At 40.9% G+C, this 24,032-nt stretch overlaps 1 protein-coding gene across 1 annotated transcript in view; it reads left to right on the top strand.

The window, feature by feature from the left end:
- Positions 1-24,032, top strand: part of MYO10 (myosin X) — a 184,829-nt gene that overhangs the window by 97,040 nt on the left and 63,757 nt on the right. The window contains exons 9-18 of the mRNA XM_065397764.1: positions 3,790-3,919; positions 5,566-5,684; positions 7,918-8,064; positions 8,251-8,351; positions 8,597-8,663; positions 10,270-10,362; positions 11,251-11,319; positions 11,492-11,574; positions 12,916-13,024; positions 17,633-17,713. Of these exons, the coding sequence (XP_065253836.1) occupies positions 3,790-3,919; positions 5,566-5,684; positions 7,918-8,064; positions 8,251-8,351; positions 8,597-8,663; positions 10,270-10,362; positions 11,251-11,319; positions 11,492-11,574; positions 12,916-13,024; positions 17,633-17,713 (999 nt within the window). The remainder of the gene's footprint in view (positions 1-3,789; positions 3,920-5,565; positions 5,685-7,917; positions 8,065-8,250; positions 8,352-8,596; positions 8,664-10,269; positions 10,363-11,250; positions 11,320-11,491; positions 11,575-12,915; positions 13,025-17,632; positions 17,714-24,032) is intronic.

Here is a 24,032-nt window from a genome sequence, read left to right on the forward strand (position 1 = left end):
GAGGACAGCAGTGGAAGGCAATCAGACATTCACCCACCTTACCTTCCATCCACGACTTATGTAGAATTACTGTTACAGTAGTTTATAACAAAGGACATATGTATTCATACCTAGGTGCAAATTACTCAACGCGTGATGGTGGGAATGGGATGCTACAGAGTAAATACATTAATAATGCAGATCCAAAATAGGACACCACAGGATATAACAAAGGATGTACACAGAGCGCGATGGAAGCATAAAGCATCTTGTTTCACAATTGATTGAGAACCTGTACATTTTCTGATTCATTCCCACTTTTTTTTGACAAAACCAAACAAGTGTTCTAATGTTTACCTAACTTACCCCAAGCATCCATTAGAATACAGTGTAGCACTCCCATCCCATTCCAAAGGTGTTTGCACCTTCTGTAAGATTTTAGTATCTGGAATAAACTAGATGGCTTTTTTTCTTCATAACTATTGGGTGTACACTGTGAGGGCTGGTTGTGTGTATAAAAGAGAAGCATCACTTCCGTATCTGTCTGCTGTTTATGCTCCTGGGACAGTTCATACAAAACAGTCAAATAAAAATACTGAGCAATCAGGAAGCAGCTTTTCTTTTATGGGAACATTAACCTTCTGACTAAAAGAAAACAAGCCACCTTATTTTACATGACCAGTGTACATATTTCTGCTGCTTCTCTCATTTCAAGGCTTCGTACACTTTCTGCACTATTTACTGAAATATAGAAATAGCAAATCCATGGTAGTATGTGGACTTCTGCAGCTTTCCAATCTCTTCTAGCCATGTGCCTTTGGGGGAGAAAGGGTGCAATAAAGATAATCTAGTATGTGGAGTAAGTGATCAGATATGATTATTAAATAGAATGGAAACACGGGTGAAATGGAGGCACTCACACTAATTGAGGATTTCTCTGGGTAGCCTTGACTTTCACACCCACACTAGTGTCAGCAATTAGTTACAGTAATTAGCTGACTCTTACTATTACCAGAATTATCAATTTCTTTTCCTAGTACCAGCACCATTCCAGTGTGGCACGTACTCTATAGGATTTGAAAACCAATAAAAATGGCCAGGTACAGTTTATTTAAAAGGTGTTTATGTATATTTGTTTTTGCAGCTGTAAAATTACCTAATTTCATGACAGAAATATTTTTGTGAAAGTAGGTGATATCCGCATTGCAGTCCTATAGTTCAGGTTGAGTAGCATGACATTTAATTTGCGCTAATCGGCTTGAGGCAGGTAGAGCATGAAATTAACTTGACATGTAAATCTTGCATTCTGGAGTATTTTAGAAGCAGAAATTTGGGCACAGAATGGGGGCTTTTCCACACTGCTTTCCTTATAATGAGGGACAGGGACATTTTGCATCATGGGTTCCTGTTCCTTCCCCGTTTCATGCACCCCCATCCCTTGTTTCCTTACAGATCTTCCTAAGGCTGAGAATGTGGCTTCAGTGACTTCAAAATTCCTAAGCCGTACTTCATTCTTCTTTCAGTCATATGCATTCTAATGACCTTTTCCAAGAGGCTACAGATGATTCCCCCCTAGATGTTTTTCTTTCCTTTGTGTTCCAAAAGTTCTTCTCCAGTGGAGTGGGGATCTGCAGTGTGAGCGCACACACATGCATTCCTAAGTATTCTTGTGACATCTGTTATTACTGTGCCATAAACTGGATCCTATTAATAAAATCTCTTCAGCTTGTACCTCCCTCTATAGTTATAACTATGGCCAATAGGATTAGGGACAATCACAAGAAATTTGTTAAAAATCATCAGGAACAAGTGGAATTACTGGGTGAAGTTCCATTGTCTGTGTTATACTGATGTCAGATTAGATCAGGGTTTCTCAATCTGTGGCTCATGAACCAAAAGGCTCCAGTCCCACGGGGCTGGCTGAGTTCAGTTCCTCACTCCTGGTGTTGTGACTTCTGGGGTCGCAGTGCCACTCGGGTTTGTCCGAGCAGCCCCTCCATCATGATGGGCGGGGTGGGCAGCCAGACCAAATTTGAGTGAGTGGCACTGTGACCTCATTTGACAAGTCACAAAATCACTCACGAAAACTTGGCCCTGCAGGCCCTTGTTAGGGAAGCTGGGCCAAAACTGAGTGGTGCTGCGACCTGAATGTCACCACGTCTGGAGCCCAGCCAGCCCTGCGGGACCAGAACTGCAGTAGCTGCTGTTATGGTATGCACAGTGTCATTATTTAGTACCAATTACGTTAATAGGTATATTCTATATCGTGGGTAAGGAATACTTAGTAAGACAGATGTTTTTTGCACTAAAGCTATTTACTGGGTTGTGACAGGACATCAAGGTTTATGAATGGGTTCTGAGAAAGGTTTGAGAACCACTGGACTAGATGATCATTGTGACCACGAAATTATGAATCTATCTACAAAGTATTGGCAATCGTATATATTTATTGTGTATTGGAAGAGTGTTCATTTTCTCAGATCTACAGTACTAAAAGGTGTTGTGTGTTCTGTGGGATTTTAGTAGTTATTATAACAGCTCTTTCTGTGCAGACACAGTGGAATGGATTCCCAGAGCTTCTGCAGATATCCCTTTCCTTCTTATTTACTAAAAATGTTATTGCAAGTATGTGACTGGAGGTGTGGCAGGGGGAACAGGACGATCCCCTACCAATACCTTGGAGGGATGATAGGTATGAGAGAGAGGAGAGAAGAGAACTTCTTCTTCAAACCCTAAGCTGGCTGACTTGGAGTAGAGCTCCTTTGTGGGGAGGAAGTAATTCCTAGAGCAGCTGCAAAAACACCTCTCAGTGCTGCTTGTGTTTTGCAAAATGACACTGTTGTCATTATTGATACACACTATGATCAAAGACCATCTTTTTGTAATCACATTTGCACAGAAATACAACACACTCAAATAGCACTACTCAAATATGTCATGCTCTGTGTATTCCGCATCCCTGAATTAAGAGTATTTTATCAGTGCAAACCATGAAATACAGTGAATTTGCACAATCTGGTTCAGAGTCCAGCACTGTAGAGAGATATTTGGAAAACACAAACCATTCCCAAAGAAAATAGTTGTCTGTTTTTCTTGCATTAATAAAATAATACATGTTTTACATTGATTGTTTTGTTTTGTTTTGTTCCTGATATACAGTGGAACCATGGTCATTCTTACTTTGCCCATCCATAAATCCAGTACTTTTCACAAAAAACCTGTGTCTCACCCCAGTTAGTAGAGTACAGTAATGTGGTTTTTCACTAAGACTTTGTTAGTTTCTCAAAATATGAAGCAGAACATTAGTGTTATAAGTAAAACTAAATTACAGTGCACTGACAAAGTACATTGCATGATACACATTTGGTCGCCTCCATGACTAATCTGCAAAATCTGGTAACACAGAGGGGAGGTTCCTCCCAGTTGCTAGTACAAATTAGTGAGGTTTTTTAGTATGGCCCTGATCTCGCAAAGTACCCAAGCACATGCATAACTTTAATCAAGTTCCGTTGCAGTGAAACGGCTCCTTAGAGGGTCAGTGACACTCAGAGGGATGAGATTTTAAAGATGTCAGTGTGTTACTTTATGTGCTTAAAGTTGCACACGTCATGTGTTAAAATGCTTGTGTGGATTGAGGGCGAAGACAAGAGATGCATTTGCTATTCCCATTCCGCTGTCCCTGTGTCGTTTCAAATGCTAAACGCTGCAAAACTCAGTTGTTGTGTTTTGTAATTTATCCTCCATAATCTACTTCAGTTTCTGGTTCTCCAATAAAATCAGACACAAACTAAAAGAAATATTTTCTTCCAGACTGCAATGGATGTGATGCAGTTCAGCAAGGAGGAGGTGAGAGAAGTTCTTAGGCTGCTAGCTGGCATTCTGCATCTAGGGAACATTGAGTTTATCACTGCTGGTGGGGCACAGGTGTCCTTCAAAACAGGTGAGATCGTTATGGGATGAGGAAATGTCCATGATTGCTTAATAGCAGTGTTGGAAACCACGCAGGACAAAAGTCTCTGCTTCAAGCAGTTGTTTTATGAAGATGAAATGAGTTACTCCTTGGCACTAAACTCTGCCTCCAGTTCAGGACAGAACTCAAGCATATGCTTAACTTCCTCATGTGCTTAAGTCCCCTGAAGCCAATGCTTTCCTGAATTTGGAATGCTTGTCCTTAAGTAGATGGGACTTAAGCATGTACTTAAGTGCATTCTGGACTTCAGTGCACTGTGCCTGCCTTGTTTGCCTTGTCAGCAAGTTACATCTGCAGCTGTGTAACCATGGGACAGAAAGTTCAGGGATTGGGTTTGGGAACAATGACATCATCCCTTACTTTTATACCAAATAATGGCAAAGTGCAAATTCAGATGCACAGTTTGGACAAACTCTTCTTCTATTCACCAGAAACATCTACATGATCCAGGGAGAAAGCAGAAGTACCCTCTCATGAATGAGGAAGTGGGTATTAGGTTTCTGTATCCATAAAACCAAACATTAGTATTAGCAATAAGATTAGGTTTGGATTTTTATTATGTTAAGAACAAATTAAAGGCTTCCAACTGTGATCTGTAATGAATTGGGGGTGTTTTCAATCAGCTTCTTTCTTTTGTGCACATTTATAATACTGTATCCTATTGTTTCAGGAGCACTGAAAAGGAATAAGTGACTTAGACAACCACTGTATCAATTTTATTGTAAATGAATTTTCAAGACAGTATTTCAACCTTGTCGCTCTGAAGTTGAGCATCCAGACATTAATAACTGGGTTCGATTGACAGTGAAAATGAGTACAGGGATTTAACCTATGTAGAGATGCTGTACTGGGATGCATTAGCAGCTGGATTTATGCATATATTTCAGGGGAGATTAGACCTCTGTGAATGACAATTTCTTTATGATTATAGGTTCTCAGAGGAAGAATTAAAGGGACAGCCTCACTTTGAAATTTAATTAGTTTCAAATATGAGTTAAATGTTTTCCAGAATATCAACTGTGCCTGAACTTCCTTGCTACTTTTTTTTGGGTTTACCATGTCATTTTCCTATTTCTTAAAATGTGCTTCTTTCCTCCATTACTGGGTGAAACACCCACATGACTAAGAAGGGAAACTGACTAACCCGACCTGTATAGGGAAGAGAATGAAAATTGAGCGAAACAACACAGAATGCTATCAAGTGCATAAAGTAAAGAAAATGGGAAGTAGACGGTGGTGCCAGTTCTGCTCTCCAATGTAGTGGATGAGAGTAGCGGCTGATGGGAGCCAGGTGTGGTTCCCTGATTAAAGGCTGCCTGGCTCCAGTGGAAGTTAGAGCAGGAATGGAGCTCAGCTGTGCCCGCAGTCTCCTCACGTAAGCTGTAGGTAAGGGGATGTCTGGTGTAGAAGGCAGCTACATTACCTCTGCCAGCACTTTGCATAAGGAGAGCAAAGTGCCTTTAGCAGACCAGAGTATCCAACTCAATATTTTTTTCGAATCTCTGTCAGAAGCCTCTTTGATGTTGCTTCTAATTACAGTAGGTTAAAAAAATGTTGAGAGAATTGTGCCTTCCACATATACGTGTGTATTTATTTTTGGCTCCTTCTGTTGCTAGCTCTGGGCAGATCTGCAGAGTTACTTGGGCTGGACTCAACACAACTGACTGAAGCATTGACACAGAGATCAATGATACTCAGGGGAGAAGAAATCTTAACACCTCTCAGTGTACAACAGGTAAAGACATACCACTTCGGATATATTTTAACAAAACAATTGGGCCAGACTTTCAGCTGATGTAAATCCAGCACAGAGTTCCATTGAGGTCAATGACTACAATGAACCAACAGCTTGAAGCATGTATAAGGGCTTGTCTGCACGGGGGTACTCAGGAAAATTAATCCGAATTAACAAATTTAGAATTGAAGTAGTCTTCGTTCTGTGTCCATAAAGGGGTTTAATTCACTTTAAATAATCCACTTTTAATTCACACCTCTGGTTCATTTGGATTAATTTTCCTCAATGTCCCTATGTAGACAAGTCCTAAGAAGCTGACATCAGAATTTTAGTCAGATAACTTGTTGGGGAGGTTCAAGTAACCAATACATTACAGGATTTTCTAATATGGTTTTAAAACAAGTTGTTATGATTTATGAGTCACATAATGCCAGAGATGTGCATAGCATTTTATAACACAGATAAAGACCAAATCCCTGCCTGTTTAGGGGCCCAATCCTGCGTGGGATCCACTAGCCCTGTGCCTTTTGTAGAGTCCAATTGACTTTAATGAGTCTCTGCACAAGTGCAGGAATCCAGGCTAGCAGATCCCAGTGCAGAATTAAGGCCTAAATTAAGACGAGAACAAGAGTAGATGACCTCATGGGATGGGGAAGAAAAGGTGGACAAGACACAAAGACAATTTGGTTGTCCAGTCATTTGGGAAGCTGATGCATGCTGCTTCTTTGTTACATTTAAAAAAAAAATCTTAATTCATAAAATACAGAAATATAATTTATAAACCTCCTTGAAGAAGGGGTTGTGAGACTAGGCTTAGAGGAGGGAGAGTGGAATTGTAGCTCCCATGGTCATGAAGGGCCTTCCTGTCCTAGAGAGCAGCAGGAAAGAAAGCATGGCGGAGGCAGGGTGGAAAAGGGGTACAAAAGGGGTGGGGGCATTCAGATTAGCAGTTTGGGCCGAACAAACAGGATTAAAGGAGCATAAAAGGAGGCAGCACCTGAGAGGTAATCATGAGAAATGTTGTTGAGAGCCTTGAAGGTAAGACTACCTAATTATTTATTTAGGGGCATGTTCTGCTGATTTCCTTACTCACATTGGGTAGTACCTTACTCTGCAAGTAGCTCCATTGATTTCAGTGAGGCTTCTCTTGCGGTACAGAGCTATTCAGTGAGGGATAAGAATCTGGCCCTTAGATTTTTAGAAATCTCTATGGATGTCCATCTAGTAATTATAAGAACATGAGAGCTGCCATGCTGATCTACATCAATGGTCTATCCAGCCCAGTATCCTGTCTCCGAGAGTGGCCAGTACCAAAGTTCAGGGCTGTGTACAGAGCAGGGCATTTGGAATGATCCACCCCGTCTTCCTCTTCGGGTTTTTGGCAATCAGGTTTAGACTCACCCTGTACATGGGGTTGCATCCCTGACCATCTTGGCTAATAGCCACTGATGGACCTATCCTCCATGAACTTATCTAGTTCTTTTTTTGAGTGCAGTTATACTTTTGACCTTCACAACATCCCACGGCAATGAGTTCCACAATTCATTATGCATTGCGTGAAAAAGTACTTCCTCTTGTTTGTATTCAGCTTGCTGCCTATTAATTTCATTGGATAACCACTGGTTTTTGAATTGTGGGAAATGGTAAATAGCACTATTCACTTTTTTCCAAACCATTCATGATTTTATAGACCTCTGTAGGTGGAGCAGGAAGGGCTTCCTTTGGTTAAAGTTGCTCGCCACTTCTCACTGTAGGATCCTGTTTTTAGTTGCCTATAACTTTGTCAGACTTGAACCATTTGGGCTAAAAGTTCCCAAGCCAGATAGATGCCTACCTCAGGCTCAGTTTTGGAAAGTTTCAGCAAAATATGGTTCAGCCACTTCTGAGAATGAGATTAGGGAAAAGCATACTGTACATTCATATATATGTTTATGGACAAAGGAGCTGAATTTAGGTAGCGCAGACACCCTTAATTGTGGTATTTCCTAATTTTTGAGTGTTTGACTTTGAAACCGTAACTTATTTTTAAATGCAGTATAAATACTGAATTATAATAACTCACAGTGGAGCTTTCAATCATTAGTGCTTTAATTGTAATCAATGTAATGTATACAGACCTGATGGGAATATGAAACTGCATGTCTTGTACTTTTTCACTGCACTGGGCAAAGGACACTGGCAAAATGTGGTTTCTAATTAAATTACTATGCTGTGTATTACCTCTCCAATGCAGGCAGTAGATAGCAGAGATTCTGTGGCTATGGCACTTTACTCCCAGTGTTTTGCATGGGTTATTAAAAAAATCAACAGCAGAATCAGAGGCAAAGAAGATTTCAAGTCCATCGGAATTCTTGATATATTTGGATTTGAAAACTTTGAGGTATGTTCCAAAAAAATTGCTGGGAATTGATTCTTTAATTTTTATGTATACCATTGTTCCATAATTCCATTTAACTTCTCTAGAACTGGATTATCAAATGCTTTAGGACTTAAAACAAATCAGTTTATCATTTACAAAACAAATGGCGTTGGAAGTTTTTACCTTTGAATGTCTGTGCTTTTTCAGGTTAATCGTTTTGAGCAGTTCAATATTAACTATGCAAATGAAAAGCTTCAGGAATATTTCAACAAGCACATTTTTTCCTTGGAGCAACTGGAATATAGCAGGTAAGAATTACAGTTGGAGTTTGAAAGGTGCCTAGGGGAGAGAAATAACCAAATCCTTGACATTCAATGGGATCTGGGTGCCTAACTCCCATAAGCACATTTTAAAAATCCTGGCCTATAGCTGCATATTATTATTTTTTTTTAAATTTATTTTACCCTAAATTGCATGATAGGCATAGCAAACCGCGTCTCCTCCCAACACATTTGTAATTATGAATAAAATGTCCTCTCTTTTCTTACACTAGAGAAGGACTAGTTTGGAAAGATATTGACTGGACAGACAACGGAGAGTGCCTGGACCTTATTGAAAAGGTAATGTGTTATTTGATATTGTGGTATGCTTGGCCAAATTACTGTGTGAGCAGGAATTTTAAAGCAGCATGTGGTCAAAAGGCAGCCTATCTTTTATCTGTTTAAATGTTGATCTTTTAATACAGTGGTTTTCAAACTTTAGTATATTAAGGATCACTTTCATAGGATCAGTATACTTTCATGGACACATACCCCTCCCAATCCTGATTTCCTCACTTTGCCTATAATTTACAGAGCATGGTTGCATACAAGAATGTATTATGAGATCATTAAAGAGATAGCTTGGAGAGAGATTCACATTAGTGTGATGCTTCGGGACTTCAACCAAGATCAGAATTCGGTTGCACTAGGCACTGTAGAAATGTAGATAAAGAGAGAGTTCCTGCCTGAACTCTTTACAACCTAAATAGACAAGACATACAAATGTCTGGGGGGAAGAGATGAAACATACAAGCAGAATGATCTATAGGATGGTTGACAAAGGTCAGGTTAGTTCCACAATTTTTAAATTGCTTTGTTGGGTGGGGTTTTGTTGGGATGGGGGTTATATATTCTATCTCTGCTCTTAAATTCCTTTTCCTGAATGTTAAACTTTGCATTTCAATGTATCTAGTCTTCTCTTATTGCCCATTTCCCCCCCACTGCCATAGTGTCTCCAGGTCACTTTTGCGATTTATTTCTGTCCTCCAGTGTTTTTATTAGTTGCCCCTCCCCCAGTTTTCTTCCATCCATAAAATTGATTATGGTTGAATGTACACCAAAGAAACACAAAACATGGAAAGTCATGAAACAGCTGCACAGAGTGTTGATATGTGTGAGTGCATGTGGTTTTCGTTGGGGTGGAGGAGAGGTGAAATCTATTTAAGTTCTCTCCTTGGAACCAGTAACACAGGAGTTCCTGTCCCTGTTCAACAGCGACTCCGTTTGGGGCATAGGACAAGTTATTTAACCTCATTGTCCCTTTCGGTAGAACTATAGTATCTGCCCGCTTCCCAGGGCTGTTGTGAGAATTAATCAATACTGTAAAGCACTTATAAAATATTAGATGTGGTGGTGGTTAGTAAAATTTGAATTTAGTTGGTTAAAAAAGATTCTGGAAACTAAAAGAGACCTATATCGTTATGAAGTTATCAGTAACTGACTTGAAGAATGACACATGCTTCAACATTGTGACAGAAGCAGCTCTGTGGACCACTTGGAAGTGTTCCTCAAACCTCAGGTTGAGAGTACTTGGGCAAATAACCACCTTGCAGTTTCTAGCTATTCAGAATATAGCTCGAGCTGGACTATTGACTCACCCAAAGCAAATTTTAAAGAAAAACAGGATAAATCCCCTTCATTTGAACAATGACTTTGGGCTAAAAAAGTGCTCACATTTTCAATAACTGCTTTTTCCTCCATTGTTTTGCTTTTACTTGCTTTATGTTCCCAGAGGAATCCTTTTTCTCTAACAGCGTTACAGTTTCCTGTGAGAGTTTTTATGATATATTGGTTCGCTTACGCCTCTCTTGACAGCATCTTCAAGATGATTTTCACTAGTGGAAAGATCAGTGTAAACACTCGATGGGCTAATTCATCTTCGTTCTCTTTATTTTTACTGATCTAGAAACTTGGCCTGCTAGCACTAATCAATGAAGAGAGTCATTTTCCTCAAGCGACTGACTGCACCTTGTTGGAGAAGTTACACTCCCAACACGCCGTATGTGATACTCTAATTTATTTAGTGTGCCATTTGTAAGCTCCTTTGTTTCTCCAGAGGTTTGTGATTCATATGCATGGATGCATAATCTTACAGTACATATTAGGCCCAATTCTATTCCCAGTGAAGTCAGTGGCCAAGTCATTTGCTTCAGTGGGAGCAAGAGGGAGCTTGTTATCTGAAAATACACAATGTGGATATAGATACTTCCATATGCATAGATAGGTATATGGAAAGGTAGTGAAATAGGCCAGATTCTAATCTCAGCTACACCAATGTAAATCCGGAGTAACTCTATTCACTTCTCCAGAGTTACTCCAGATTTACATTGATATAACAAACTGGAATTTGGCCTGATGTCCATATTCAGATGATCATTACCATGATTGTACAAGAGCCCCTTTAATATAGAGACAAGGTGGGTGAGATAATATCTTTTATTGGACCAACTTCTGTTGGCGAGAGAGACAAGCTTTCGAGCTACACAGAGCTCCTCTTCAGGTCTTGGAAAGGTGTACCTACAACATCCCCTTTAATACAGTCGTATTGCTGTTTTCACAATTATCTAACCTGACAACAGCCAGTTCAGGCAAGCCCTTCTTGTCCACTGTGTCTTGTCCACTTGTGATCACTTTGCCAGATGGCTTAGGGTTAGGCTAATGCCTTTTAATGTACTATAAATCTCCTGTTACTGTGTTTGAAGCAGCTCCAGACTAACAAATCCTATTACCAATATAGAAATGGTTGTTTGCTTTTGGAGCACTAATCTTTTAGGGTGTTCACTGGAAGACAGTCGTTTGGACAAATTCAGGTTGAAGACAACTTGGCCGTTTATCTAGATTCCAATTGTTTTCCCCACTAAAATGTTTTTATTCTTCCTTAAATTAGAACAATTCCTTTTATGTGAAACCAAGAGTAGCTGTTCACAACTTTGGAGTGAAACACTACGCTGGGGAGGTAATTTTCTTTTCTTCATTTGGTAAAATGCTTCCAAATAGTGTTTCAGAATCACAGCCATTCACAAATTAACTGAAGCATTCTGTTCCCTCAGTGCACTTTATGGTACTGCCTTTGTGAGAGGTACTTAACGACTGCGCTTTTTATATGAGCCTGTTCTGCTTTTTACTAGGTCCAGTATGACGTCAGGGGAATCTTAGAGAAAAACAGAGATACTTTCAGAGATGATCTCCTAAACTTGTTACGTGAAAGCAGGTATGTTAGTGCATTTGCATCTTGGTATGATTCTGGGAGGTGCCACGTGCTTGGATTTCAGTGGGAGTTGAGAGCAGTACCTGCAACGTAGGATTGGACCTTTACTGAGGAGAAGTGAGCAACAAACAAGTGGCCGAGGAGATTGGCACTTAATAAACTTCTCTTGTGTACAGTTCTAAATATAATACTACTTCTCTCTCACATTGGGCCAGATTCTGATACCCTCACCCAGGTGGCAGAGTACCTTATTCCTAGTGATTGCAGTGCGTCTGTTAGAGGAGTAAGGTACTACTCAGTGTGAGTAAATGTATTAGAAATTGGCCCATGATACTTCATATTTTCAAGGTGCTTTACCAAATGTATGTGTGATTTCTTTTTTAAGTGCCTCTCATAAGGCTTGATTCTGCATTCCTTGCACTTCCCTGACCCTTACTTTACTTGGAGTTTGGGTGCACAAGGAATTGACAATCAGGCCTGTAAACTCTCTGGGGCAGTGACCATCTTTTTGTTCATTGTTTGTACAGTGCCTAGCTCTGTGGGGTCCTGGTCCGTGATGAGGGCTCCTAGGAGCTACAGTAGCACAAATAATAACAACAGTAATGTAGTAAATGACTTATAGGGAGATTTTCAGGGATTTAAGTGCATACATCCTGTTGAAAGTCAGTGGGACTTGTGCTGCTCCTAAATCCCTTAGGTGTTTTAAAAAAATGTCCTTTTAATAAATCCCTAATTGTATGTACTGTTTTCATGTTTTGCCTGAGGCCACATTTCTCTCAGTTGAAATATGCAGATAAATGCAATAGGGGAGTTAAAGCTATAGGGCCTGATTCTCTTCTCACTTACCCTCATATCAATCAGGAACAATTCCATTCAAGTCAGCGATTATGTTGCTGTCAAAGTGGTGTGAGGGGCCTCCTGTAGTCCTCTGTAATGTACATACAACACCCACAACTAAGTGCTGAAGCTTAAGTTCCCACACACAGTTATTTGCACCCTTGTGAAAAGCAAACAGGAAATGTTATTTCTTGGTCTTCACTCCAGCGTAGCATCCATTAAGGTCAATTGGTTGAGTAACAATCAAGTAAAAAGTGATCAAATCTGGCCATTCATTTCCAAGAGGAGGTGTTGAGAATGTAGTGTATGGCATTTGGACTATTTTTTCTTGGTCTCATTGCACAAATGATACATCTGAAAGGTCTGTGGTTAATTGTTGTTGAGGATAAGAGGAGAGTCAATAGGAGTTATTTTTCTTTAAGGAACAAAGCTTGCTCTGGATTGTATAATGGTAAATTTTGTGGTGTCTTGGGATATTTTGTAAAGATTTTTCCTTCCCTGTTTCAGACTTGATTTTATCTATGATCTGTTTGAACACGTTTCAAGTCGGAACAACCAAGACACCCTTAAATGTGGAAGCAAACACCGGAAACCCACTGTCAGCTTACAGTTCAAGGTTGGTTAATATGTCCTCTCCTCTACTGTCAGCAACTGACAAATGATAAATAATCAGTAGTCAACAAAGACTCAGAATGGCTGGGCTGGGGGTATATGTCCCTTGGAGATTTTAAAATGCTGAAAATCTTCAGTACCAAAATGTTGCCTCCTCCCATATGAAACTTCAGTCACTAATCATGTAATCAGCAATGTTAGCCTCAGGAAGAAGCTGACCTGCACAGCACCTCCATCTTTAAAGAACTGTTGCTTCTCATTCATTGACTTGTCCTTCTTGTTTTAACCACGTTGGCCTCTCCATGGACTAGACCCGGCATACTTCATAGGTTTTTGTCTTGCTCTTACTCCCCATCTTGCTCAGTTTCGACTTCTATCATTGGTTCCTTCACAGTCTCACTACTCTTAGGCCTGGTCTACACTAGGAAATTAGGTTGGTATAATTACGTTGCTCACGGGTATGAAAAATCCACCACCCTGAGCGATGCAGTTAGTCTGATGTAACCCCCAGTGTAGACGGTGCTAGGTCAGCAGGAGAATTCTCCCATCAACCTAACTGCCACCTCTTAGGGAGGTGGGTTGCCTGTGGTGATAGGAGAACCCTCCCTTCAACGTAAGTAGTGTCTTCGCTGAAGTGCTGTAGCGTTTTAAGTGTAGACAGGCCCTAAGTGCCTCTCCGACTGTGACTTTTATTTTAAATTGGCTGTGCTAATGTATAATCCTGTAAAACCAGGGGAGTCTGTGCCTGAACAGAGTGGATGCAAAAGGCTTCCAGTACAAATGGATAGCATTTTGCACAGGTGTAAAGGACTAGCAAAGGGCTAAGGCAGTGGAGACTCGGACTATGTCTACATTATGCACCTTACAGTGGCACAGCTGTACTGCTATAGCTGTGCTGCTGTAAGGTCTCCTGTGTAGCCACTCCCCTGCCGGCATAACGAAACCACCCCAAAGAGTGGCGTTAGCTGTGTCGGCAGGAGAGCCTCTCCTTCTGACACAGTGCTGTCCACACCAGCTCTTTTGTTGGTGAAACTCACGTTGGTCAGAGGGGTGGTTTTTTCCACACCCCTGACTGACAAAAGTGCTAGTGCAGACAAAGCCTAAGGCTCCCTGTGATTGCTTCTGTCCTCTGTGGACTTAGCAGCAGGCCTTCAGTGGGCGTAAATCACCATAGCTCCATTGAAGTCAGTGGAGCTGTTTTGACTTACACCAGCCAGAGATCTGGTCCATAGTGGCTCCAGCATTGTGACTTAGGAGGTGCTTACAGCCGTACATATGAAATGATCCCTAAATCAGCTGTGAAATTGGCCTGAGACACTGAAACGAGGTCTGCACACTAGGAAAAATAAGCACCAAATACCTAATAAAAATGCTTTCAATCCGTGTGTTGAATAGGGATGCAGGGCAACATTTTAATTATCTGCCTTCTTGGACAAGGAGAAGCAGGTGAATGATTGTCAGACACATGGGATGGGTTTAAATGGCAGGCTGCAACATTATTAATTATATCTTGGGGAGGGGCACAACATTACCAGCCCCCAGCTGTCATGTACCAGCCATTTAATTGGTTCTGCAGTGCACGTTACAGGGCTTTATCGTGAACCAAAAACTAACTTGTGGTAGGCCCTCCCTGGTCTCAATTCAGTTGTGAAACTTCTCCTCCCTTCCTCCCCTTAAGGGGATGGAGTGACAGAAGCCACAATGCTGGGTGGGGGAAAACGCAGTCCACAAAAACTTCAAGCTCCTTCCCCCTTATAAGCACACAGTCCACTTGCACAATCCTGGGTCTCATTGACCTCTGGGAGCTGGCAGTTTAGTCTTTACTTGCACTGGACATCAGCTGCCAGTTGCGAAGAGTCGGTAGTTTAACAGCAATATAGGAACCTCGAATCCTTGTTTCTAATCCAACTGTGCCTCCAGAAGGCTACAAGGAAGGTGAAAAAACTCACAGGACTACTTGCCAATATGGTGGTTTGGTACAAAATTCCTTCCTGGCCTCTTAAAGCAGACCATCGGTAAGATCCGCAGAAAGCTGCTAATCTTCCATGGGACAGCTAACCGGAGGTAAGCCCTGGCTTATCTTACGTAGGCAAGGACCCGAAGGAGGGTGCACAGCAGCCAAACAGCTGGCCCCATTTCCCTTTGCCCAACCAATGGCCAAGCAGAGAACTGAAGGGGAGGATTGGGGGAGTGGAGGGGACAGCCCCCCACCTTCCCCTCTCTGCCATACATGTGTTTTGGATTCTCTCATTCGCTGCTGTCCAGTCAAAGTACCTCTCCTGCTACTCAGGGTTTATAACTCAGCCATTAAAAATTCCCTTGGGCTGAAACTCAGCATAAAAATTTTCATCTGAAAGTGATTATTTTAAAGAAAGATGGGTCCAAATTCTGCTCTGAGTTACATTAGTATAAATTCAGACTAACTCCTTTGCACTGGAGTTATTCCACCTTTATACTAGTACAAACGAGAGCAGAATCCAGCCCATTGCTAGTGGAATCATTAAGAAGAAAATCTTGCTCTGATGCCTTTTTGCTGTGTTGGACAGAACAGCCTAGGGAACATATGGTGAGATGCACACTGCTATTCCTTTGAAAAGGAGCATTGCATCCCCTTGGTTGGTGCATGCTGCATACACAAGTGAGGCTGGAGAAATGGCTCTGACCCTTGAGTAGCACACAGCACCCCCTTGTGGTTGTGGTGCGCCATTGGCTGCAGAAGCTCATTCTCCTCACCCTCCTTGGTAGCTCTCCAGATCACTGAGGGCTTGATTCACTGCTGCCTTTGCAGTCATTTGCACCTGGGCAAAGCAAGCGTGAGATGTTACTCCTCTTTGCCCGGGGTAAATGACTACAGAAGGTGTAAGGCAAGGGAAAATCAGGCCCCTTCTTTCTCTTTGTCTCCTCTCCCCCAGGGGCCCTGAACAACACACGATTTGTTCAAAAGTTTAAAATGTAAAGGAATAAAACTGGTGACGATTCATTATGACACCTTGGTTATTGATTTGTAATGACCCTGATTCAGAGTAGTCTCTAGATCCGATCTCATGAGGTGTGGTGAGCATCCTCCTATCCCACTGACTTGGGTGGCAGTGGGAGTCCAGGATGTTAGCAGCTCATGAGATCAGTCCAGAGCTGTGTATGAAAATGGAATATATCATCATCCTACCTTTGTTCAGGCTCACTTGCCTTCCCTGTTACATTTACAAAGTGATTGCCATGAGTACTGTCCTCTATTGTCAGAGATCACCAGGGTTAGCCAAGTTGTCCTGAAATATAGTGTTCACACAGGTTAAACATGGATAAAGCTTACATTTTTTTCAAGAGGTAAATATTTATTTTACTGCTAGAAGCTGGAGCCTTTTCTATGTAATATTTGCTGCTTGGTTCTTTTGCCCTCTTTGTTCTGTAGCAAACAATGGTTAACCAGACACACTGGAAATAATGGTCAAGTTTCAAATCACTTCAGCGTTTGCTTTCTTTGCCCCCACTGTAATAGATTTACAAAAACATCTCAGTATCGCCTCGAATAGAATGGGGGAACATTAAATTGAAAGTTCAGTGAAGGGGGGAATTTTTCATGTAAATAATACATGTCAGAAGAGGGATGATGACTTCATTGGCGACCTTTATTTCCAGTTAGATGAGGTAATAATACATTAGATAATCTATGTTATATTGTGTATTTTATAATTCAGAATTCTGTTAGTGCTGAGGAGAAAATAGTGTGTGTGTATAATTACACAATATATATGTAATCTGTTTTATTTTTTTAAGTGAGTATTGTAAACTTGATGTTTTCTTGCTAAGGATATTATAGGAATTTTATTTAATGGAGAAACATGCCTCTGATGCACTATATGTTAAGTAAAATACATATGAATGTCTTTGTTACAGATATACTCTCAACGTGAATTTTGTTCATTGATTTTTTTAAAAAAAATCTAGTTTCTGAAAGAGCGTTCTTTAAACACAATTTTAATGTTACTTTTTAAAGAACTTTTGAAATACTAGAGCTAGGTTTTGGGTCTTCTCAGCAAGAGAGAAACTGATTGCCATATAGGAGAAAGAGTGAAACCGACTATGCACAAAATGCTGTCAAATGCACAGAATAGAAAAAATGGGGGAAAATGGGAGGAGGGGAGATTATTTTTGCCAACTTCTTTCAGTAACAATGTTCTCTTATGCCTGGATCGTGCATTGTGATTTGCATGGGCACAGCAATGCATACATGTAGATCACAATGCAGGACGGAATTCTTAAGTGTTACTTGTAACTACAACAGGTTCAGCATTTTGAGACAGAAATGAGATTTTCAGGTTGATGGTGTACCTTTATAAAAAGAGCTTTCTTCTTGCTGATTAGTAACTCTTGTCAGTACTTTTAATCAAAAGGGAAAACAATAGAGCAGTGTGTCACCTCACATGTGACCTGTATCCCCATTAGCATGACTGACTCTATCATGGAAAAGCTTGTACTATTGTAATTTCTAGTCTATATCACTAGGTGTTGCTATAGGGACTGCCTGCAATGCTTAGTTTTGAGAGAGCTAAACTGTAGGACTTAAGAAAAAGCCATTTATAAAGTACTGTCTTCTTTTCTACCTTTGTTTTAGGACTCACTGCATTCCTTAATGGCAACATTAAGTTCCTCTAATCCTTTCTTCGTTCGATGTATCAAGCCAAATACGCAGAAGGTAAGATTTAAAACTCTATTTGTCTGAGTTGCTTTTCCAAGTACGTAGGGCCCAATGCTCCATATCTTGTTATGGTCATTTTCACCTATGCAAATCAGAATAGTAGCATTTTGGACTCACTTTCACAGGTACAATTGACTCCAAAAAAAGGTGGCAGGTTCTGGAGAAGTCTCCAGACTTCTGCAGTTCTCGTCTCTGGGTTTTTTCGTAGCAAGCTATTTCACATGCACTGACCACAACTAGAATAATCATTACCACAGTGAAATCTGTTTTAAGTGACTACCCAAAGATCTGACAAAAATCACTTACCTCACCGTGTTGGTCTTCTAATAAAGGTGGAGCAGAATTGTACTTAATACATTTGGGGATTTTATAATAACAGTCTCTTATAGCAGGAAATTGCCAAATAAAGATGGTCACTTGTACAGGTTTCACTGTGCTATTGCTGTTCTGCTTACTACAATTTAATTTTTAAAAATACTGTTTATTTCCTTTAATGACTTGGAATCCAGTAATTTGGGGGGGTTGCTTTACTGTATTTTCTTTATCATCTGCCATTTAACCTTTCAGTTTCTGTAAAATACCAGGTGAAGTCATGTTTGTTCTTATGTTGTAGTTCTGAGACACTTGAGTACTTAAAACGGGGAAAAAAATGTTGCAAAGAGATTAATATTCACTATACCAAGTTGCCAGGCAAGCATGGGAATGTGGGGCTGTCTAGCAAATCAAAAAGTTTGAGATCTAGGAGTCACTTAGTCTAATGATGGTACCCTGTCAAAGTAGTCCTTTTATTTGCCCATCATGGTGTGATGTCTAATGTTGAAATTGCACCAAGCAAAGACATTAACAAATGTTAAGCTTTCGCAGTATAGTCTGCAAACAGTAGCTAGAAATACACTATTTTGTGACACAAGCCCGGTGTCTGATTTATCAGGACTGTAAAACATCAAGGAAGTTGGCTAGATTCCACTAAAGATTTTATGGCTGTCTATCCCCAGAGCTTTAAAATGTGTTAGCTGCTAACTGTCCTTCAAGTTTTCTTTATAAGGGGAAAACTTTAACCTAGGCTGTGGGGTTTCAAATGATGTGTCTGTGATGCCGCCCTTGCAATATCTGGGCATTGTGAGGAAATGGCCTGATGCTGGCTCTGAGTGCATCTCGAGACCAATTGTTCTCAGCCTTGGGGCTTCTAGGGTGCTAAGGCCAAAATCTGCACATAAAAATCCCTCAGCTTGGTACGTAACCAGTGGCTAGGACCAGTGATGGCCCACTTAGTCAAGTCACAGCACTGCTCAGGGAGGGATTCATGCACCTGAGAAGACTATTCTCCCTCTTGCTGCAAGGACCCACAGAGCCCTGATCAAGCCCCACTTCTTCTGCCATTTGGGAATAACAGGGGCCCTTTTGTATCTTCTTGCAACCAGGAGCCCTGAGCAAGCCCCGCCCAACAGCAACAAAAGTGCAAGGACCACAGATGGATGATGCAAGGATCAGTCTCATTGCATTATGTTGCTTGCATCACTTGTGCATGATCCTTGCATTTTGCCAGCATGGCTCTTTCAACTCTTAATGCTGTTGCCACCAGGGAAGAGAGCACAAACACTCTTGCCTCCAGCTCCCGCTGGGGAGCCAGAGAGTTCTCGGCAGCCTCCTTTCTTGCCTCTTGCTACCACTGTCTGGGAACAACAGGGCCCTGTGTAGCCTTCCCTCCTCAGAAGGTAAGAGGGGAAGAGTGGGAATAAGGAGAGTAGGAGCTCACTGAGTACCACCTCCAAGTCATTAGTTTTTCCTCCCATCCTGAATCTTCTTAAAGGCCCCACCCACTACTCTGAACCCCCCAGTACCTCCCATCCAGCACCCCATTACTTCCCACCTGGTCCTCTCCACCCAGCATTCTTACCCTAGCCTGCCCAAGTTTAGTAAAATATGCTGCCATCCTAATCTTTGCATACATTTAATTAAAAATCCTCTCAAAATTAGCAGCTGCGAAGGAGACTGGGCCATGGCTATAAAGAATTCTGGAACCGAGGCTGCAGCAAGAGTCCATGGCTAGTTGTAGGATAACGTGTGGGAACAGATTGGGAACTCCTTTCCTAGATAGTCCCTTTCAATGTGTTAATAAACTGTCAGCAAAATCTTGTGCACAAAGAGTTTATTCCCTAGTTTTCTTCTTGCCTTGCTGTGACCGTAAATTTAAGTTAAATAAATGTAAGATGACTTTGCGAAGCAATAAGCCCTATTTGAAGAACTAGATTGATGGCTTAATTACTAAGAAAGGAGTCAAAAATGTTCTAACCAGCAGCGCCAATTCAGACAAGATTTCATGGAAAAGGGGAGGGGCAGGCAAGCAAAAATTTCTGACAATGGCAATTTCCATTCAGTTTAAGGTTCAAAAATCAATGTTGGAAAATTTCTGTTTTTAAATTTAACCCATTGTGCACTGGCTTTTCCTCCTGCGTCTCAATAAAACCACTTCTATTTATTCATCTTTTTATTTCTGTACTGTTATTTTTATGAATGAGAGTAAAATTGTGTAGGTTGAATTTAAGGTACTTTTTTTAGAAAAGGAAGGTGATTAATGTGTCACTATAAAGCAGGGCTTTTATCATTTGTAGTTCCTGAGATTGCAAACCTCAAAGTGATATGAGGAGTTGTTCTGGTCTTATTTTCCCTCAGACCTACTTTGGATTTAGTGGGGCAAACATCAATGGAGTTTAGCAACATTGGGCCTGTGACTTTTATTGGTTGTACATCAGTGTAACTGCAGTGAAGTCACTGGAGTTGGTCCTCATTTAAACTGTTGTAAGATCAGTATCAGTCCCACTTAACCAGATTTAACCCTGGTGTAACTCAGTTGAATTTTTTTTTAAATAGGAACTTTCCAAAGACAACCACTCCCTGAACACTGCTTGTAACCTATTGTTTGACTTCTTCAGGTTCGGGTCTTTTGTAATTGGTACTGTCAGGTGATTTTCCTTTGTCAAAAGAAAAAAAAAAAGTACTGTGATTTATATTGGCTGAGGAAGGTGTGTCAGTTTGTGTAACTCCAAGACAGCTTGGCTAAAAGAAAGTTTAGCCTTGTGCTTGCATTACTAGGGAATTGATGACATGTATGTGAGTCAGACTGCAGGCTCTGATAGGTAGACTTGACAGCATGAGCTATTTAGATTAGCTGCTAACACAGAGAAACAAGGGTTGGAAGAACAAGAACTTAGTGACTGTCCAAGTCCTTGTCATGTATTGTTTCTGCTCCTACTTTTTACTCTAGGTAAGCAAATAAAGAAGTAACAGGGATCTGGAATGCTAGAATTTCACCCTTTAAATGATGGTACTTAGCATATGTGGCATTTGTAAAGTAATGAATGATATAAAAGGAGACATAGCTACTTTTGCTGCCTTTTGAAACAATACTGCATTATGGAAAGAGTCACAGGAGAGAATCAGAGAGGCGATGATAAAAAAGGAAAGAAACCTTCCTAAACCACTTGTTGCCCTTTTAATTTAGTATACACAAGTTGCATCCATTAGTAAGAAAGTCTGTAATATTTCCAGAGGGCAATAGATATAGGAGCTTCAGTATAGAAAACACATATTTGGACTCCTTAGTAAAGGAGATAAGACAGATGGAAGATAAAATTCAGAATCTGAAAAGCAGAAAATTACAATGGCAATACTCCACATTCTGTGCTATACATCAAAGGTTGTTAATAGTGGACAAGAGATTTGATCATCTGTAACAATTATTGAAGTTGTAATTGATTAAGAAGTTGATTTTTATGAAATGTTACAGAAGCAGGCAAGAACAATCCACCAAATGCAGCAAACCACTCATCATTTACGTATCAGAGCAGAATCTGCCCTCATTAGAGCTACTCCCTAAAGGGAGCACACAGAGTGCATAACCTTTTGTCCTAAGGCATTTCAGCAAATAAGCCGTAGATGGAAGAATAAGAGTCCTGTTCATCTTTCTTGGGAGACCCCTAAACAATCAGTGCATCTGTTTTCACATTTTTCAGTCTGAGTTCTGCTCTAGGCAGAGCATGGAAACTGTTCTATGCTGTGTGATTAAGTAATACTTTCTGCTAATGAAGGGTCCTTCTCCCTCATTCTTGACCTCAATGCAACTTTGAGCACTGTGCATCCTTCCATCCTGCTGAACTTTATCCACAATGACTCAGGTGTCTCTCAGTTCCTCCTGTCATGATTCCACTTCTAACTTATCAAACTGCTCATGCAGTGTATCTGATGGTGATTTCTCCTCTGTACCAAGACCCTTGCTCTAAAGAGTCCCAAAGTTTCATTCTTCCTCTCTTTTCCATGTTGCTCTCTTTCATCTTTGTACCTTGAAGCTCATCAACCACCATCTCAATTGAGAATGTTCACAGTTGTACATATTTTCCAATGCAATGCCTTTAGCATGACTCCTTCCTGTTAACTCTCTCTGTCTGTCTTCAGACTGATCCATGGAAATTTAGGTTATTGACTTTCTGTGCTGAATGTCTCAAAGACTGAAGTTTGTCTCTTGGGCAGGAGGAGCACCCTCAAACTCAGGTCCATCTTCTCAGTCTCCTTTCCTAATTCAGACTTTCTACTTGTCTTTACTGTCTGTAACACTGGCATAATTCTTAACCCAAAGCTTTCCTGCTCCTTCCCAATCCCCTATGTCTGCAAATCTGTCTAGCCTGACCTCTGAAACATTGCCCACATATGTCATTGTCTCAGCTTCCCCTCTGCTGGAATCCTCATCCATTCCTTCATCTCTTCTTACCTTGACTATTGTAACTGTCTTCTCTATGGCTTCCCCAAGTCACAGCTCTTCAGACTGCTGCACATGCAGCATGGTGCTGCCTGTCTTCTCACATGTAGAAAGAAGCATGGTCACATCACCTTCATCCTCAAAAAACCGCATTAGTTACCTCAGGATCTTGTTCTAAATCACCCAGCTTGGGTGAAATCCCCATGGGCACAATGAACTAGATTACAAGCTGTGGCATATTAATTTTTAAACTGGGTTTCAAACTGACCTCTAATACTGCACCCTAATTACCTGTTTGCTTTAGTAGCAGGTTTCATTAGGCTTCTGAACAGCTACAGCTGCTGCCACAAATAATTGGGCCTACTACTGTGTGCATTTATTTGTGGGTGCAATATTGCACCTGCAGTACCTGAGGATGTTTGGGAAAATTCAGATTTAAATGTCCAAATAGAAGTGCAGCTCAAAAATCCAGTCCCAATGGGCAACAAAAGAAGATTTATCTGTCTCTGTGTGAATCTAAAGGAATAGGGTTCTGTGGCAGACTTGGAGCAGCCATTCTAATAAACTAAGAATACTGATATGTAATAATTCTGTGAATACAGTATGTGACCTAGTCAGTGAAGAGAGGTTACTGTATAGTTATATTGCATTAGACTACCCTGAGTGAATTTATTGATCTAGCTTAATAGGGGAACTGTTGGAGAAACAAGCAGGAAGGCAACACAATGACTCCCAGATAAAAAAACTCCAACATGCACTTGAAAGTTAGTGGGGAAAACTATTAGCTTCGAAGATCCTACATCCTGTGTCCAGCAAAGTTGCAAACCTTGGTTTGTCAGTGCTGGGAGTTAACAGATCAGAGACTATAAACAGTTAAAAAGTGATGGGTTCTCAGAGCAGGGGGGATGATTCAAAAGACTGAGCATCTTTTAAAGACACTTTCCCTAAAGGACACAGGAGTGAACTGGTTTGTGAATTAAAGGGGATAGATTATGCCACCCACCGCTTTAAAAGGTCTCAGGATGGAGGTGTTATAGGAAGCTTAGACCTACCAGGATCCCCATGTAGAAGATGGACAGACACCTGGTAAGCTAGACATGTGTATAGTCCATTTTAATGTTTTAAAATCTTTTTCTCTCTGGTGCATTTGTTCTCAATAAATAATAATGTGCTTTAACAATGCTGTTTGGTTACTGTTTGGTCACTGCTCCAGGAGGAACATAACACAGGCACTGAATATGTTAGGCATGCTGAGGTAATCACAATTAATACCAGGGGACTACAGACCAAGGCCATGTCTGAGAGGGGAGAACTGTGTGATTCCACCCTGAGAGAGGTGACAGCCTAAGACCTGAGAGGGGGGCACTTGAAGAAGACCAGGAGGGGTCAGAGCTGCAGTTTGGCTGGGAACTGTGACAGGCTCATTATTCATCCTGTTGTTCTCCTTCCTGTTTAAATTAAACCAAGAATATCATGAGGATAGGAAAACAAAACCAGTTTGGCCACTGAATGGACTTATGTTCTGCTAAGGGGAACCAAACCTGAATGTAGCCTCATGGCCCA

The sequence above is a fragment of the Emys orbicularis genome, chromosome 2 (genome assembly GCF_028017835.1).
Source record: "Emys orbicularis isolate rEmyOrb1 chromosome 2, rEmyOrb1.hap1, whole genome shotgun sequence".
Taxonomy (NCBI): domain Eukaryota; kingdom Metazoa; phylum Chordata; order Testudines; family Emydidae; genus Emys; species Emys orbicularis.